The sequence below is a fragment of the Doryrhamphus excisus genome, chromosome 6 (genome assembly GCF_030265055.1).
Source record: "Doryrhamphus excisus isolate RoL2022-K1 chromosome 6, RoL_Dexc_1.0, whole genome shotgun sequence".
NCBI classification, from domain to species: Eukaryota; Metazoa; Chordata; class Actinopteri; order Syngnathiformes; family Syngnathidae; genus Doryrhamphus; species Doryrhamphus excisus.
The window spans coordinates 18,272,333-18,287,114 of NC_080471.1; the positions used below are offsets into that span (position 1 = coordinate 18,272,333).

General features: G+C 41.4%; 1 protein-coding gene across 2 annotated transcripts in view; it reads left to right on the top strand.

Annotated features, from left to right (window-relative positions):
• The window catches only part of ano3 (anoctamin 3), a 35,516-nt gene extending 21,162 nt beyond the window's left edge, over positions 1–14,354 (top strand). For both annotated transcript variants that reach the window (XM_058075117.1, XM_058075118.1), the window contains exons 11-25: positions 1,336–1,470; positions 1,549–1,645; positions 2,114–2,174; positions 4,187–4,269; positions 4,405–4,545; positions 4,793–4,954; positions 5,092–5,128; positions 5,206–5,317; positions 5,871–5,928; positions 6,139–6,236; positions 6,321–6,481; positions 7,765–7,917; positions 8,135–8,285; positions 8,351–8,540; positions 10,431–14,354. In XM_058075117.1, coding sequence (XP_057931100.1) covers positions 1,336–1,470; positions 1,549–1,645; positions 2,114–2,174; positions 4,187–4,269; positions 4,405–4,545; positions 4,793–4,954; positions 5,092–5,128; positions 5,206–5,317; positions 5,871–5,928; positions 6,139–6,236; positions 6,321–6,481; positions 7,765–7,917; positions 8,135–8,285; positions 8,351–8,540; positions 10,431–10,613 — 1,822 coding nt within the window. In that variant the 3' untranslated portion in view covers positions 10,614–14,354. The remainder of the gene's footprint in view (positions 1–1,335; positions 1,471–1,548; positions 1,646–2,113; positions 2,175–4,186; positions 4,270–4,404; positions 4,546–4,792; positions 4,955–5,091; positions 5,129–5,205; positions 5,318–5,870; positions 5,929–6,138; positions 6,237–6,320; positions 6,482–7,764; positions 7,918–8,134; positions 8,286–8,350; positions 8,541–10,430) is intronic.
• The last annotated feature ends 428 nt before the right edge of the window (positions 14,355–14,782 follow it).

Genomic DNA, 14,782 nt, shown 5'->3' on the forward strand with positions numbered 1-14,782 from the left:
ACAGTAAACAGCAGCAAAGTGGGATGAGAACCGTTGTCTTCTGCAGTATTCGCATTAGATGAGTAGGATTTCTTGAAACAAAGGAACAGAGTGTAACTGAGATGCCCAGTAACCACAATTTGTCATTGCAGCTCTTGGTAGGAAACATAACCTTTTCCAACACTCGACTATAACAAATGTCAGGATTTCCCTTGGGATTGTTTTTTTAAGATGTAGTGGTAGGCTGCATTCTAAGGCGGGGACCGCCAGCCCTGTGTCAATTTATATGATGGAATTAGGGCTGCACTGTGACCGAGTGGTTAGTACGCAGGCCACACAGCTAGGAGACCTGAGTTTGATTCCACCCTCAGGCATCTCTGTGTGGAGTTTGCATGTTCTCCCCATGCATGCGTGAGTTTTCTCCGGGTACTCCGGTTTCCTCCCACATTCCAAAAACATGCGAGGTTAATTGGCGACGCCAAATTGTCCATAGGTATGAATGTGAGTGTGAATGGTTGTTTGTCTATATGTGCCCTGTGATTGGCTGGTGATCCGCCTGTTGCCCGAAAACAGTTGGGATAGGCTCCAGCACGCCCGCGACCCTCGTGAGGATAAGCGGTAGAAAATTCATTCATTCATTTTCTACCGCTTTTCCTCACGAGGGTCACGGGGGTGCTGGAGCCTATCCCAGCTGTCTTCGGGCAAGAGGCGGGGTACACCCTGGACTGGTTGCCAGCCAATCACAGGGCAAACAAGCATTCACACTTACATATATACGTACCTATGGACAATTTTGGGTCATGTAAAATGTTAAATTAATCCACTTCAAAGATTAATCATTCGTCATGCATCGTCTTCATTGCATTCATACCTATGGACAATTTGGACTTGCCAATTAACCTAGCATTTTTTTGGAATGTGGGAGGAAACCGGAGTACCCGGAAAAAAACCCATGCATGCACGGGGAGAACATGCAAACTCCACAAAGAGATGGCCGAGGGTGGAATTGAACCCTGGTCTTCTAGCTGTGAGATCTGCGCACTCACCACTCGACCGCCGTGCCACCAGCGGTAGAGAATGACTGTATTTAACTTTTTTCAACAACTAGCAGAACATGAATGGAGAACATTGCAAAACTGTTTTTTAACGGCAAAGTACGTAAAGTGAGAGTCTAAAATGTCCTGTCTGACCTGACCTATTTAGTCCAATTGAACGTTTTCTTCAGTCCTTTTCTTCCATTATTTAGACGTGGAGTTGATCTATGAGATCACTACGTCCTGACACCTACATCTTCCTCCTAAATAGGTTAAAAAACGAGTAATAGGTGACATTGTGTGCTTTGTCTGTCTCGGTCAGGCGCTACTTTGGAGAGAAAATTGGCCTTTACTTTGCATGGTTGGGCTGGTACACGGGCATGTTGATCCCTGCTGCACTGGTTGGCTTGTTTGTCTTCCTCTACGGACTCTTCACCATGGACTCCAGCCAAGTCAGGTCCGCTGACACCCCCTACATAACAATATAAAGACTGATATTGCTTCTAACTGAACTTCAATTATCGTCCCTTTATAGTAAAGAGATTTGTGAAGCCAACACGACCATCATGTGTCCAATGTGTGAGGAAACCTGTGATCCGTGGACGCTAAGTGACAGTTGTGTCTATGCAAAGGTCAGAAGCTCTTTTTTCATCTGCCACAACTTTATTTACACCTGCACAATCTAATGACATCTAAGAGTTACAGCATACCCCTATTTCTAAATATAGTAATGCCTCATTTTAGGTGCATATGTCAGTTGGAGTTGGAGCCCAATTTTATGTTCCCCACTCGAGTAATATTGGCCTACAATTCTGTAAACAAGCTTTTGCTGCACCGAAAAAAAAGGCTCATTTTTCTACAAGATTCTTGTCTCACCGTGTCAACAACACAATATATTTATGACTTTATTATTACCGCATCACACAGTGAGCTAATCCAAATATTTCATGGGAAAGTGGGGTAAAATAAATCACAGCACCAATTGCACACCAGTGTATTCCAATAATACATTCATACATTCATTTTGTTTGCAGGACTATTAAATTATGTCAAGTTAATGTTAATGTAACATATTGAAGTAAATCTGTATTGTGTTGCAGGTGACTCATTTGTTCGACAATGGCGGCACTGTGTTCTTCGCTATCTTCATGGCAATTTGGGGTAGGTGCTGGCTGGTTTTCACATTTGAGAATTGGAATTGAAAAACGGGTCCTCATGCATTCTGTTCTACACAATCTGCTGTGAAAAAAAAATGAAGCACAAATCATCATCCTACAACTGTCAGTCTGGTAGAAACAGGACCATGATGATAATGGTAGATTGCAGCTTTCATGGCTATAACATCATTGTGATGTAGAATGGGGAATGTTACTGCAATCCATCTTACTGCCAGTGTGAAAAATAATAACATGGACCCAGAGGGAACACTTGGCACACGGTGTTCTGGGTTTGGGCTAAATGAAGGCTGAGGAAAACTGGAGAGCCAGATTCCTGCATTAAGGCTTTTGGCACAATGGACTAAAGTCGGCAGTGGTGCACCACTGAGTGCACTTGAGGTTTGATGTATGTGTGTGTGTGTGTGTGTGTTTTGCCCATGGGAGCCAATCCAGACTTCTTTTATGTCTCTTTAAACAAAAGTGGGTCAAGTTATATTAAACCTTTGCATCTTTTGAAGCAAAGTACTTCTGATTGCAGAATCATGTTTTGGCGACTTTGAAATGGAAGAAAAAATATGAGACAGCTGCTTAATCTAATGAGATCCAATGCAAAGGCTGTATTAGGAATTCTCATAGAGCTCAGATTTGATTGACACTGTAATTTCAATGTTGTTATTTATCTTTCTAGTTGGATTAGAGGGGATAGAACTTTATTGAGTGGGAAATTAGGGCATCAAGAGTATCATAATGGCTGCATGGTGGATGAGCGGTTAGCATGCAATTCCCAGTAAATTCCCCCATCGGGCATCTCTGTGTGGAGTTTGTACTCCGGTTTCCTCCCACATTCCAAAAACATGCTAGGTTAATTGGCGACTCCAAATTGTCCATAGGTATGAATGTGAGTGTGAATGGTTGTTTGTCTATATGTGCCCTGTGATTGGCTGGCGACCAGTTTTTCTTTGATTTGTGCAAATTGTGGTTCACGTCCCGACTTTCTATCATCCCCCGTGTAGAACTGTCATCATGATACAGTACATATTTGGATGTTCAATTTCAGCATGAAGCAGTGCAAACTCAGTACACATGTATGGTTGTCTCATTTCCAGTCAAGATGGCTAATTATTAGCTTAAAATACCAAATGTGACCAAGTGGTTAGCATGTTGGCCACACAGTCAGGAGATCGGGAAGACCTGGGTTCGATTCTCTGCTTGGGAATCTCTGTGTGAAGTTTGCATGTTCTCCCCGTGCGTGTGTGGGTTTTCTCCGGGTACTCCGTTTTCCTCCCACATTCCAAAAACATGCTAGGTTAATTGGCGACTCCAAATTGTCCATAGGTATGAATGTGAGTGTGAATGGTTGTTTGTCTATATGTGTCCTGTGATTGGCTGGCGACCAGTCCAGGGTGTACCTCGTCTCTCGCCCGAAGACAGCTAGGATAGGCTCCAGCACCCCCTTGTGAGGATAAGCGGTAGAAAATGAATGAATGAGTATCATAGTGAGAGGTGTAGCAAAATAAGTTTTGCAACAAAATACATGAACCCCTATAAAGACTTTATCACAGTAATGTGCATTTTGTGGCCTGTACCAGTAGTGTAGAATGATATATGATAATACCAACCGAATCATTTCCACGAACGTCTTAAAACATCCCTACTGTCAAATCTTACGAAGCTACAGCCCTTTTTTTGTGTGTTTTGAACTGACTAATCCTGAATCCATGGAAATTCATGACAGAACAATAGAGACATCATCATCAGTGTAGTGCGCTGCGAGTGTCACAAAAGAAGCAAAGCCTCCAGACTGAAAATCTGAGGAGATTTATAGTGATTGTTCACATAAAAACCCATCAGATGTCTTCTTTAGCATCACCACAGACTGAATAAACAGTGTGATCTGAATGAGCTAATGAGTGCGATGCCTTTACACAAGCTTTAATCAGGATAGGCCTTGTTATTCTATGTATAACTATGTCTCATATTTGTATGTTTGATCAATAATGTGATGGATCCCTGCAGCCACCGTCTTCCTGGAGTTCTGGAAGAGGAGAAGAGCCGAGCTTACTTACGACTGGGATCTCATTGACTGGGAGGAGGAGGAGGTAGGTCAGCGACATCCTCAAATGTAGATCACATTGCATCATATGTATGTTCTGCGCTAATTCAGCCACCATGTTCTGGTGAAAGCTTCTGCAATAGTTCAATAGTTCATCACTACAATGTGTCTTATTCATCAGGAGGAGCTGCGGCCTCAATTTGAAGCCAAATATTCCAGGGTGGAGAGAGTAAACCCCATATCTGGCAAACCCGAGCCTTTCCAGCCCTTCTCAGACAAACTCAGTCGGCTCATGGTGTCTGTGTCCGGAATTTTCTTCATGGTAAACCGTTTGATCTCAATAATCTGCCCTGTGGGGATTTACACTCACAGTGAGGATGTTATTCTGTGTGCCACCATTGGAGTAATCTAATGTGCCAGCTGTGGCATTACATCCCCCCCTGCTGGAAAAAAAGATGTATTAAGCGGAATTCTTGTATGCTATATGTATGCTTTCTGCTTGTATTTAACACATATAAATATGTATGCATCCTGTTAAAATTCACTCATGTATTGCATTATCTGTCCAGATTTCCTTGGTCCTGACTGCTGTGTTTGCAGTAGTGGTTTTCCGTCTCATCGCCATGGAGAAGTTTGCTTCCTTCAACTGGCATTTTGTGAAGAACTGGCAGTTTGCCACCTCTGGCACAAGCGTCTGCATCAACTTCATGATCATCATGTCTCTCAATGTGGTGGGTGTCTGGGCAGGAGCATCATCTGACATGTTTACACATTCATTTTTTTTTCAAGTTTATTCCCAGAACTGTCACATTCACAGCCAAAAAGTTTATTTACGTTATTTTTTTACTGATTTTCTAATGTTTGTCAGGTGTATGAAAAGGTGGCTTATCTGCTGACAAATTTAGGTAAGCCCAGTTCATGTTGAGTAACAATGTTTTTAAGGCTGTGTACCTCTACCTCAACCCTTTATCTACATCTGCAGAACATCCACGGACAGAGTCTGAGTGGGAGAACAGCTTTGCTCTAAAGATGTTCCTCTTCCAGTTTGTAAACTTGAACAGTTCCACATTCTACATTGCGTTCTTTCTCGGAAGGTAGGCCGTCTCCCATGAAATGGTGGAATGTTTATTTTAAGAATCCCATGTGAGGATATTTGCCATAAGTTCCTCACCTTCCTTTCTCAATGTACCAAAATCCATCCATTTTCTGTACCGCTTATCCTCACAAAGGGCACGGGCATGCTGGAGGCTATCCTAGCTGTATTCGGGTGAGAGGCGGGGTACACCCTGGACTGGTTGCCAACCAATCACAGGGCACATATAGACAAACAACCATTCACACTCACATTCATACCTATACCAAAATCATGTCCAGAAAAACAACATTATATCATCACAAACAGATCACAGCACTTACAAAGCACCTAATCAGGTTACTCTGATTACTGTGGTATCAGCAGATTGCTATGATATACCATGATGCATTAAGCAGTGTTTCTCCTACTTTGACATTTTATTGGGCCCATCTTTGCATAGAAATGCATCCTTTATTTAACCTAATTCAATTGTTTTCTTTCCCACTGAGCCTTCAATATGTTCTTCTCTAATTGAATTTCTCAGCTCATGTTGACAGTTTGAATTTGTTTAGGTTTGCTGGGAGGCCCGGAAAATACAATAAACTATTTAATCGGTGGCGACTAGAGGAGGTGAGTGCAAGCATGCGTCAGCTTAAGTGGGTGATTATTTCAGCAGTGACTCAGTCCTGTGATTTGTGTTTTTTAAAGATATAATAACAATTTGAAGCATCTGATTTGGTTGGATGAAATTCATTGAATAAACACCTAATTGAAATGATAATGAGGATTGTAGTGCAGGACCTGAAATAATATAATAGTTTGTTTTCTATGTATTTTAAGTGTCATCCAAGTGGCTGCTTGATTGATTTGTGCCTGCAAATGGGCGTCATCATGTTTTTCAAACAAATCTGGAACAACTTCATGGAGCTTGGTTATCCGTAAGTAATAATGTATTGCAATATTTTTAGAATTAGATGATTTATTGTATGACTTGAGTTGACAGCCACTTGCTGTGCTCTCAGTTTGCTACAGAATTGGTGGGCTCGTAGGAAGCTCAGAAAAGGAGGTGGTGCTGGTGGGAGCCAGAACGTGGAAAATAAAAGTCAGCTCCCACAGTGGGATAAAGACTGGAATCTGCAACCCATGAACGCACACGGCCTGGTGGACGAGTACCTTGAAATGGGTGAAATATTGGACTTATATTATGTTGTTTTTGTTGTTATTATGCCGATTATTACAAGTATAAATGTATTGGTAACAACATATTGTGGCGCTCAACGGACAACGGAGTTTTTTGTTTTAAGAGCAGAAGAAGAGATCTAGCATTAAACACAACATAGAGCCCTCAGATTCCACCGTGTGACTGCTCGGCATAACAGTTTCAGTCATGGTGTGAGAACAAGAAAACCCAAAAACATCACACAACAACGCAACAGACAAATAAAAACAGACAAGACACTCTCGCTGGTTAAGCAGAACAACAATGAACAACTATGCAACTTCAAACTACATACCGAAGAGCTATTTACATTGACGGTGCCGCAAAGCACGCTGGGAACCAGGAAGTGTTCCCAGCAATGCTACAATATAAATCAATAACAAACACTGTCCAGCCAATGATGAGGTTTTTCATTCATTCATTTTCTACCGCTTATCCTCACGAGGGTTGCAGGGGGTGCTGGAGCCTATCCCAGCTGTCTTCGGGCAAGAGGCATTTGATTAATGGTAATGGTTTTATTTCATTTGAACATGCATCAGATTACAATTGAATGCATCACATAATCAGTTCACAGTTCCACATGTCCAAAAGGAGTAGGAAGAAGCAAAGCTTATTAAATCCTACCCCTCCATCTGGTACTTTTACAATCAGTTACTGTTACATTTGTTCACTTCCTGCTTTTCTTAATATAGTTATTCATTCATTCATTCATTTTCCTTATCCTCATGAGGGTCACGGGGGGTGGTGGAGCCTATCCCAGCTGTCTTCAGGCGAGAGGCGGGGTACACCCTGGACTGGTCACCAGCCAATCACAGGGCACATATAGACAAACAACCATTCACACTCACATTCATACCTATGGACAATTTGGAGTGACTAATTAACCTAGCATGTTTTTGGAATGTGGGAGGAAACCGGAGTACCCGGAGAAAACCCACGCATGCACGGGGAGAACATGCAAACTCCACACAGAGATGCCTGAGGGTGGAATTGAACCCTGGTCTCCTTGCTGTGAGGTCTACGCGCTAACCACTCGACCTCCGTGCAGCCCCTGATGAGGTCCTATTTGCATCTATTTACTTACTCAGCCAATCAAATAACAGGGCGCTGTTGTAGTAAATTTCACTCGTTAGCGTTTTAGCGCATAACTTCTTGAGCTACTGGACAGTACTCCGTACTAAATAAAACACAACATGAATAAAGTTATATTTAAAACCACCACCGACTGCAGTCTTCTCTCCTCTCAGTCCTCCAGTTTGGCTTCACCACCATCTTTGTAGCAGCGTTCCCATTGGCTCCTCTCCTCGCCCTGCTCAACAACATCATCGAGATTCGTCTTGACGCCTACAAGTTCGTTACCCAATGGAGGAGACCCATGCCTGCTCGAGCCACGGATATAGGTGAGTCTGATCTGTGACATTCTCCTTCTACTTTTGGCACAAATGTTTTGTATTCTTCATTTGAAATGCAATGATTGAACATTTCACCCCTAGATCATTTTAAGTCCCACAAAGTACTGATATTAAGAAATGAGTACCAACCTTTAAGGTGGTACTTGGTGTGAAAAGTTTGACATCCACTGATGTAATAATTCCATTATTATGGGATGTCCATCAGGTATCTGGCATGGGATACTTGAAGGTATCGGCGTGCTGGCCGTCATCACCAACGCCTTTGTCATTGCCATCACCTCGGACTACATTCCTCGCTTTGTTTACGCCTTCAAATACGGCCCCTGCGTGGACAAGGGGTACCACCATGACGACGAGTAAGCTATTTTCAAACACGGTGACGCAGGTTTGCTGCTGTGCTAAACATCCTTTGAATCGGCAGATGTTTGCGAGGCTACGTGAACAGCAGCCTGTCTGTGTTTGACATGAGCGAGCTGAAGAACAGCAGTGAGTCGGAATACTGCAGGTATCGAGATTACAGAGCCCCGCCCTGGAGCACGGTGCCCTACGAGGTCACGCTGCAGTTCTGGCATGTCCTGGCTGCCAGGCTGGCTTTCATTATTGTCTTTGAGGTCTGTCTACCTTTCTTATTTTTTTATTTATTTAATTTTTTTTGCAAAACACCTGTGTAGATGAATTTCTATTAGGCCTTATTTTCATTTTACGGTAGTTTTTACATTAGAAAAATATATTTTAAATCAAAATATTAAGACTAGATTAGGTGTCTTAGGTGTCTAATTTAACCCTTAAGACACATGTGGCCCACGGAACTGTTTGGAAAATACAGTACTAATACAGTACAAATAAAGTACTTGGAGTAATCTGCGTAAGTGATTCAAACGGTATTAACTACTCTGGCATTTTGATTTCAAATAAATATTGTAGATAGCATTAAAGTGTAAACTGTACGTGACTAAAAACAGAAACACTTTATCTATTACAACACGTCTGTACAAAATAACACCTTTAAAAAAAAGCCCAAGACAGTCAAAATTGATCATTTTAACTACAGCAAAACATGCTGGGAAATGCATAATCTGCCCATTCCACAGAAGGATCTCTTCTGGGGTTACTGTAGATTTTGTCCGGACAGTAGAAGAAAGGCAAAGACAAACATAGTGGTATTTCCACAGAAATTATCAGAAATGGTCACAAAATCTGCACATTTACCCCTCTGTGATATTAAAAAAAATGTCCATGTGGGTGGGGGTCATATCAGGTTTGGCCCACAACCTAAAGTAAAAAATGTCGGCTCTAAAAATATTACAGATGAATATTTTAAACCTGTAAAACTACATCAAAATATCCTCATCATGTATTAATGATGAGATTTTAAGGGTTTTTACCATGAAAAGGCCAGAATGTGTACATAAAAATGGGAAAAAAAACAGCACTACAGATAAAAAAAAACGAAATTAGGGTGATTGCAGCTTGTTCTCACTGCACAAAAAAATAAGATTTTATGTCACTTAAAATACCTAAAATAACAATTTAGGTCACTTTTGCAAAAGTTTGGCCTTGACAACAGTCTGTATTCTACAACATTCTCATCATTTTAACAATGCTTCAACACTAAAACATACTATAACATACTATAAGGTGGTCCTTGGGTTACGTACAAGTTCTGTTCCTAGACTGTGATGTAAGTGAGTTTTGGTATAAGTCGAATTTTATATTACATTAATACTTCAGTCTCACACACTGAACATATGAACATATGAAGGACATACAATACAGTAATTATTCATTCATTCTTTTTCTACCGCTTATCCTCACAACGGTCGTGGGCAAGCTGGAGCCTATCCCAGCTGTCTTCGGGCGAGAGGTGGGGTACACCCCGGACTGGTCGCCAGCCAATCACAGGGCACATATAGACAAACAACCATTCACACTCACATTCATACCTATGGACAATTTAACCTAGCATGTTTTTGGAATGTGGGAGGAAACCGGAGTACCCGGAGAAAACCCATGCATGCACGGGGAGAACATGCAAACTCCACACAGAGATGCCTGAGAGTGGAATCGAACTTGGGTCTCCTAGCTGTGTGGCCTGCGCACTAACCACAAATAAAGTTTGTTATTTCAGACTTTCTCTGAATGTGACATGTGTCTTGACTGTGTGTGTGGGGGGGTGTGATGTGTATGTGGCCAATGTTGTTTTCTAACACGGGTCGGCCCAAAGTATGAGACAAGTCCTGTCAATATGAACACATAGTGTATTCTTCCGCGGAGAACTAGTTCTCGTGTTTATGAACCAAACTCAAGTTTTTCATGAATTTATCTGAGCATGTCGTGTACGTAACCACAAATCCTTGGAACATGGAACGCCGTAAACCGGGGACCACCAGTACAATAATGTTAAGTATGTTTTAACTAAATCGTAGTACATTTAAATGTCTGAAAGCAATTGTTTGAGAGTGTAGAGGGTATATATTTATATTGCTTAATGCTTTCCTCAGCACCTTGTCTTTGGCATCAAATCCTTCATTGCGTACCTCATTCCGGACATGCCCAAAGACCTGTGCGACCGCATGCGCAGGGAGAAGTACCTGATGCAGGAGATGATGTACGAGGCTGAGCTGGAGCACCTGCAGAAGGAGCGAAAGAAGAATGGACGGCGTTTTCACCACGAGTGGCCTTAACTTTTTACCCCCTTCACATCTCTCACACAGCCCTCGACATCCCCCCCCCCCCCCCCTCCTTTGCCTGCTTCCCTTACTGGATTTTAGCTTTGAGCAGATTCACCAAAGACACCCTCTTCACTAATGACACTCCAAAGCTGCTTCAGCCTGAGCTGTCACCCGGACCCCTCCCTCGCCATCTGTTCCCGTGCTGACGCCACAATTGCGTTCTGACACCCTCCCGGATCCATCGCCTGGCACCCCCCCCCAACCCCGCCAACCCTTGCTGTGTGCTGTGTCATGGCCTCACTGCTGTATGACAGCTGTAATGTTTACTATGCAGATGAAGCGGTTCACTTTGTCAGCCATCTTGCACTCTTTCTCTCTTTCTGTGTGGCAGCTAGCTCTCGTCTACTTGGAATCCTGCAGTCCGCTGCATGTCTTATTTTTCTTTTCACCCAGCATCAGCAGAACCATCATGGTGGTTCCCGAATAGAGCAAAGTGACTGTACATCGCCCTTGAAGCATGCTGATACTATTCGTGGCAACATGTAAAACAACAGCATTCATCATGGAGACTTGTCAAATGAAGCCTATAGAACATGCATGTTAGTGTTGTGTACCTTCTTGGTGCCTGGTTTGTGTGTGTCAGTGTGAGTTGTGTGTGTGTGTGTGCTGTGTTACTGCTGAGCTTGACTGCCTTGAGTTTGCAGGATGTGAACATTTTGCGATATGATTGTGCCTACAGTTGTGCGCCGACATCACGTGTGCCTGTTTGTGCTGCACGTGCGCTTTCAAGTGCAAAGAAAGCCTCTCTTTCTTACTTGTTCTGTTGTACAACTTTTCTCCTGAGTGGGTTTGTTTTGGACGTGACTCACACACAATTGGGGTACGTGCTCTGGTCTAGTGGCTCTGAAACAACAATGTCCGCCATAACGCGACTCCCATTATGAGTGACGCTTGCACGCAGGAGCCACAAATCTGCTTCCTTCTTTCTCTCTGCGCCCATAGCCTGTTTTTCATTTGTTGTTGGAAGCCCTGAAGCATGACTTGGACATACCTGTGGCTTGGATGTTCACTGCACAAAGAACATCCATCCACTGTTCCTCACTTATTACACACTCCAGTTCTGGAGGGATGAGAATGCAAGTCAGCTGTGGTTTTAGCTACATCGTGATGTTAATTGTTGTGAAGTTTGGTTGCTTAAAATGAAAGATCCAGCATGGCTTTTCCCCAACGGTAACAATTGTGGCAGGCGCCGTGAAATAACGCATTCTATGGCAAAATCCCCAATCATCACTTCAGAACTCAAACATTTGTGATGTATTTGTAACATTTCCAGTCAGAGTAGACAAAAAGTTGACAGGATTAAATAAACACAAAGAAAACACGGTCAACAGATGGGAAAATAACTTCTAACAGTACGACCGAGTGGTTCGTCGATCAAACAATTCAGAAATCAACCAAAATGTTCAACTAAAGGATTAACTCTTCAAATGTGTTTCCTTTGAATACCAGTGATTGAAAATTGTGATGACCTTTGACCGGAAAAGTTGACTTTGTGAAAAGTGCAATGAAGTGGCTGTCCAAGCTGCTCAATGTTGTGAAACCTTGGTTAGTGTACAACCCGGTTAGCATATTTTTCTGTTTACGTCGAAAATGTACACAACAATGTTGCCTATGTTTGCCTACATTTCCGAGTTAGCGTGCAATATACATGACATGAGTCCAACTGTGTTTGTAACGTAAGTTGGTGGAACGGCTCAATGATGCTAACCAAGGTTCTACTGTATTTTGTTCTTATAATATTGTTTACAAATTTAGCATCACTCCACATTACAAAATAAACTGTAGTATCATATTGAGTGTAATGTAAGACCACATTCAAGACCATTTTTTTTAGGATTTTTTTAATCATGCTTTCAACATCAACCAAATAACAACTGGATTGCAACAAAAAAAGGATATAAAATTTCTTAGCTGATGGACAGTTGATCAGTATCATCGTAAAAGCAGTGCCATAACTCGCCATCTGTTGTTGGCTACCTTTTCCATCTATGAGACTGTTATTTTGAGCGGGCATATGTGAGTGACAGGAAGAAAAGCTCTGTTGTTTCGTGCAGAAATCTCCGACCCTGAATATAAGTACTTGAATACGTCTTTCTCAGACATTTTGTAGAAATAAAATACCGTCTTATATTTGGGTCAGTACGGTACATAAAAGGTTGGTTGAAGTGGACTCGTTGCCAGCCAATCACAGGACACATGACACAGACAAACAACCATTCACACTCACATTCATACCTATGGACAATTTGGAGTCGCCAATTAACCTAACATGTTTTTGGAATGTGGGAGGAAACCGGAGTACCCGGAGAAAACCCACAAATGCACAGGGAGAACATGCAAACTCCACACAGAGATTCCCAAGCAGAGAATCGGACCCAGGTCTTCCCAATCTCCTGACTGTGTGGCCAACATGCTAACCACTTGGTCACATTTGGTATAAGCTAATAATTAGCCATTTTGACTGGAAATGAGACAATCATACATGTGTACTGAGTTTGCACTGCTTCATGCTGAAATTGAACATCCAAATATGTACTGTATCATGATGACAGTCCTACACGGGGGATGATAGAAAGTAGGGACGTGAACCACAATTGCACAAATCAAAGAAATGTCTGTATCACTCCTCACTAAAAACTACGTTTGTATAGTTAATTTGTTTCCCCTTATCAACTATTTATTTTGCTGTTGAATGTACAGTATATATTTCTTTGTGTGTTTATTGTTTGGTTTTTTTGTTTTGGGTATTCACACTCAGATGTCCTGTCTGCATTTCTCAGGTGTCTTCCGAATGTTTGACGACTTTTCAATCATGTTTTCTACAATACAATCAAATATGTCCTGTTTCTTAAAACATATTTTTGCACTGCAGTGCGTATGCAATAGAGCACACACTAAAAGCATGTTTTTTTTTCTTGCTTAGTCATGCAAAGTACCAGTAACTCATACAATTCTTCCTGACATATAATGTCCACTGTAAAAAAAAATATAAACAAAAAAATTGCTCTCAGTCTTAATAGTCTCTCGTCTATATTATAATTACATATCATTTTAAAGTATTTTTTTAATTGTTAGAACGCTGGTCAAGGTTCCCTGCTGTGTGAACATTGAAAATCTATGCATGTTACCCTTGTACAGTCCAGTCTGCGTGATTTAGTGTCTGCTTTCAAGCAACGCTAACTTCACTTACTTTGTCCTGCACATATCACACATACAACCCTTTCTCCACTACTAAGAATTTTGTGGAAGCTCAGACAAAACTGTGTGTTTCCAGGAGGGGCTGAATTTTTCGACCCAGCAAGAATAATAATAATAATAATAATAAAGTACGTCCAAAGAAAAATCTCATTAATCAAGACACAAATTGACATAGTTGTCTAAAAGGAGGTACGATGCAAATCACACATGTATGAAGTGTGCACGGTGAAAGACAAGTGTTCCTAATTCGGGTGGCAATAGCACAATATGAATGTTGTCATGTTGAGTAATAACCCTGCACATCACTGAAAACGTTACGCTTCCTATTAGAATTGTGCTTGAGCAAGTTCATGCCATACATTTTAATGAGAATGTGACATGTGTTTTACTTTGTTCCTGTTTACATGTAAAAAAATAAAATAAAATAAAACCATTGAGAGGTGTAAAAACAATGTAACATAAGATTATTTGGATATCACTCTTTTCTGTAATAAATCATGGATTGTATTTTAAATTGAAATCTCCTGTTTATTGTGGTATTATGTTATGAAATATAGTATATATATGTCGGAATATTGACATCGCCAATATATATTGCATCTTCGTGGCACAAAATACATGGATAGGTTCCCAAAATAGCCTGCAATAAGTGAAATCTAAGTATCCAACCTTATTTGTTATGAGATATTATTATATAATTATTAGATATGTTTAAAGGCTGTAAAACTTCTCACTTTACACCTAATGTACTTTTCTCAGACAGGCACACAATTTCCCACCATATTCACTCCACTGATGTGTCACGTCCTGGCACAGTTCGGCTGTAGCGTTTTTGTATCCCTGTTAAAACATATTGCTACTGTTGTGGTTTTACTCCTCCTTGTAGTCCTCCATGAACCGAAGATTAATTTACAATCTCAATA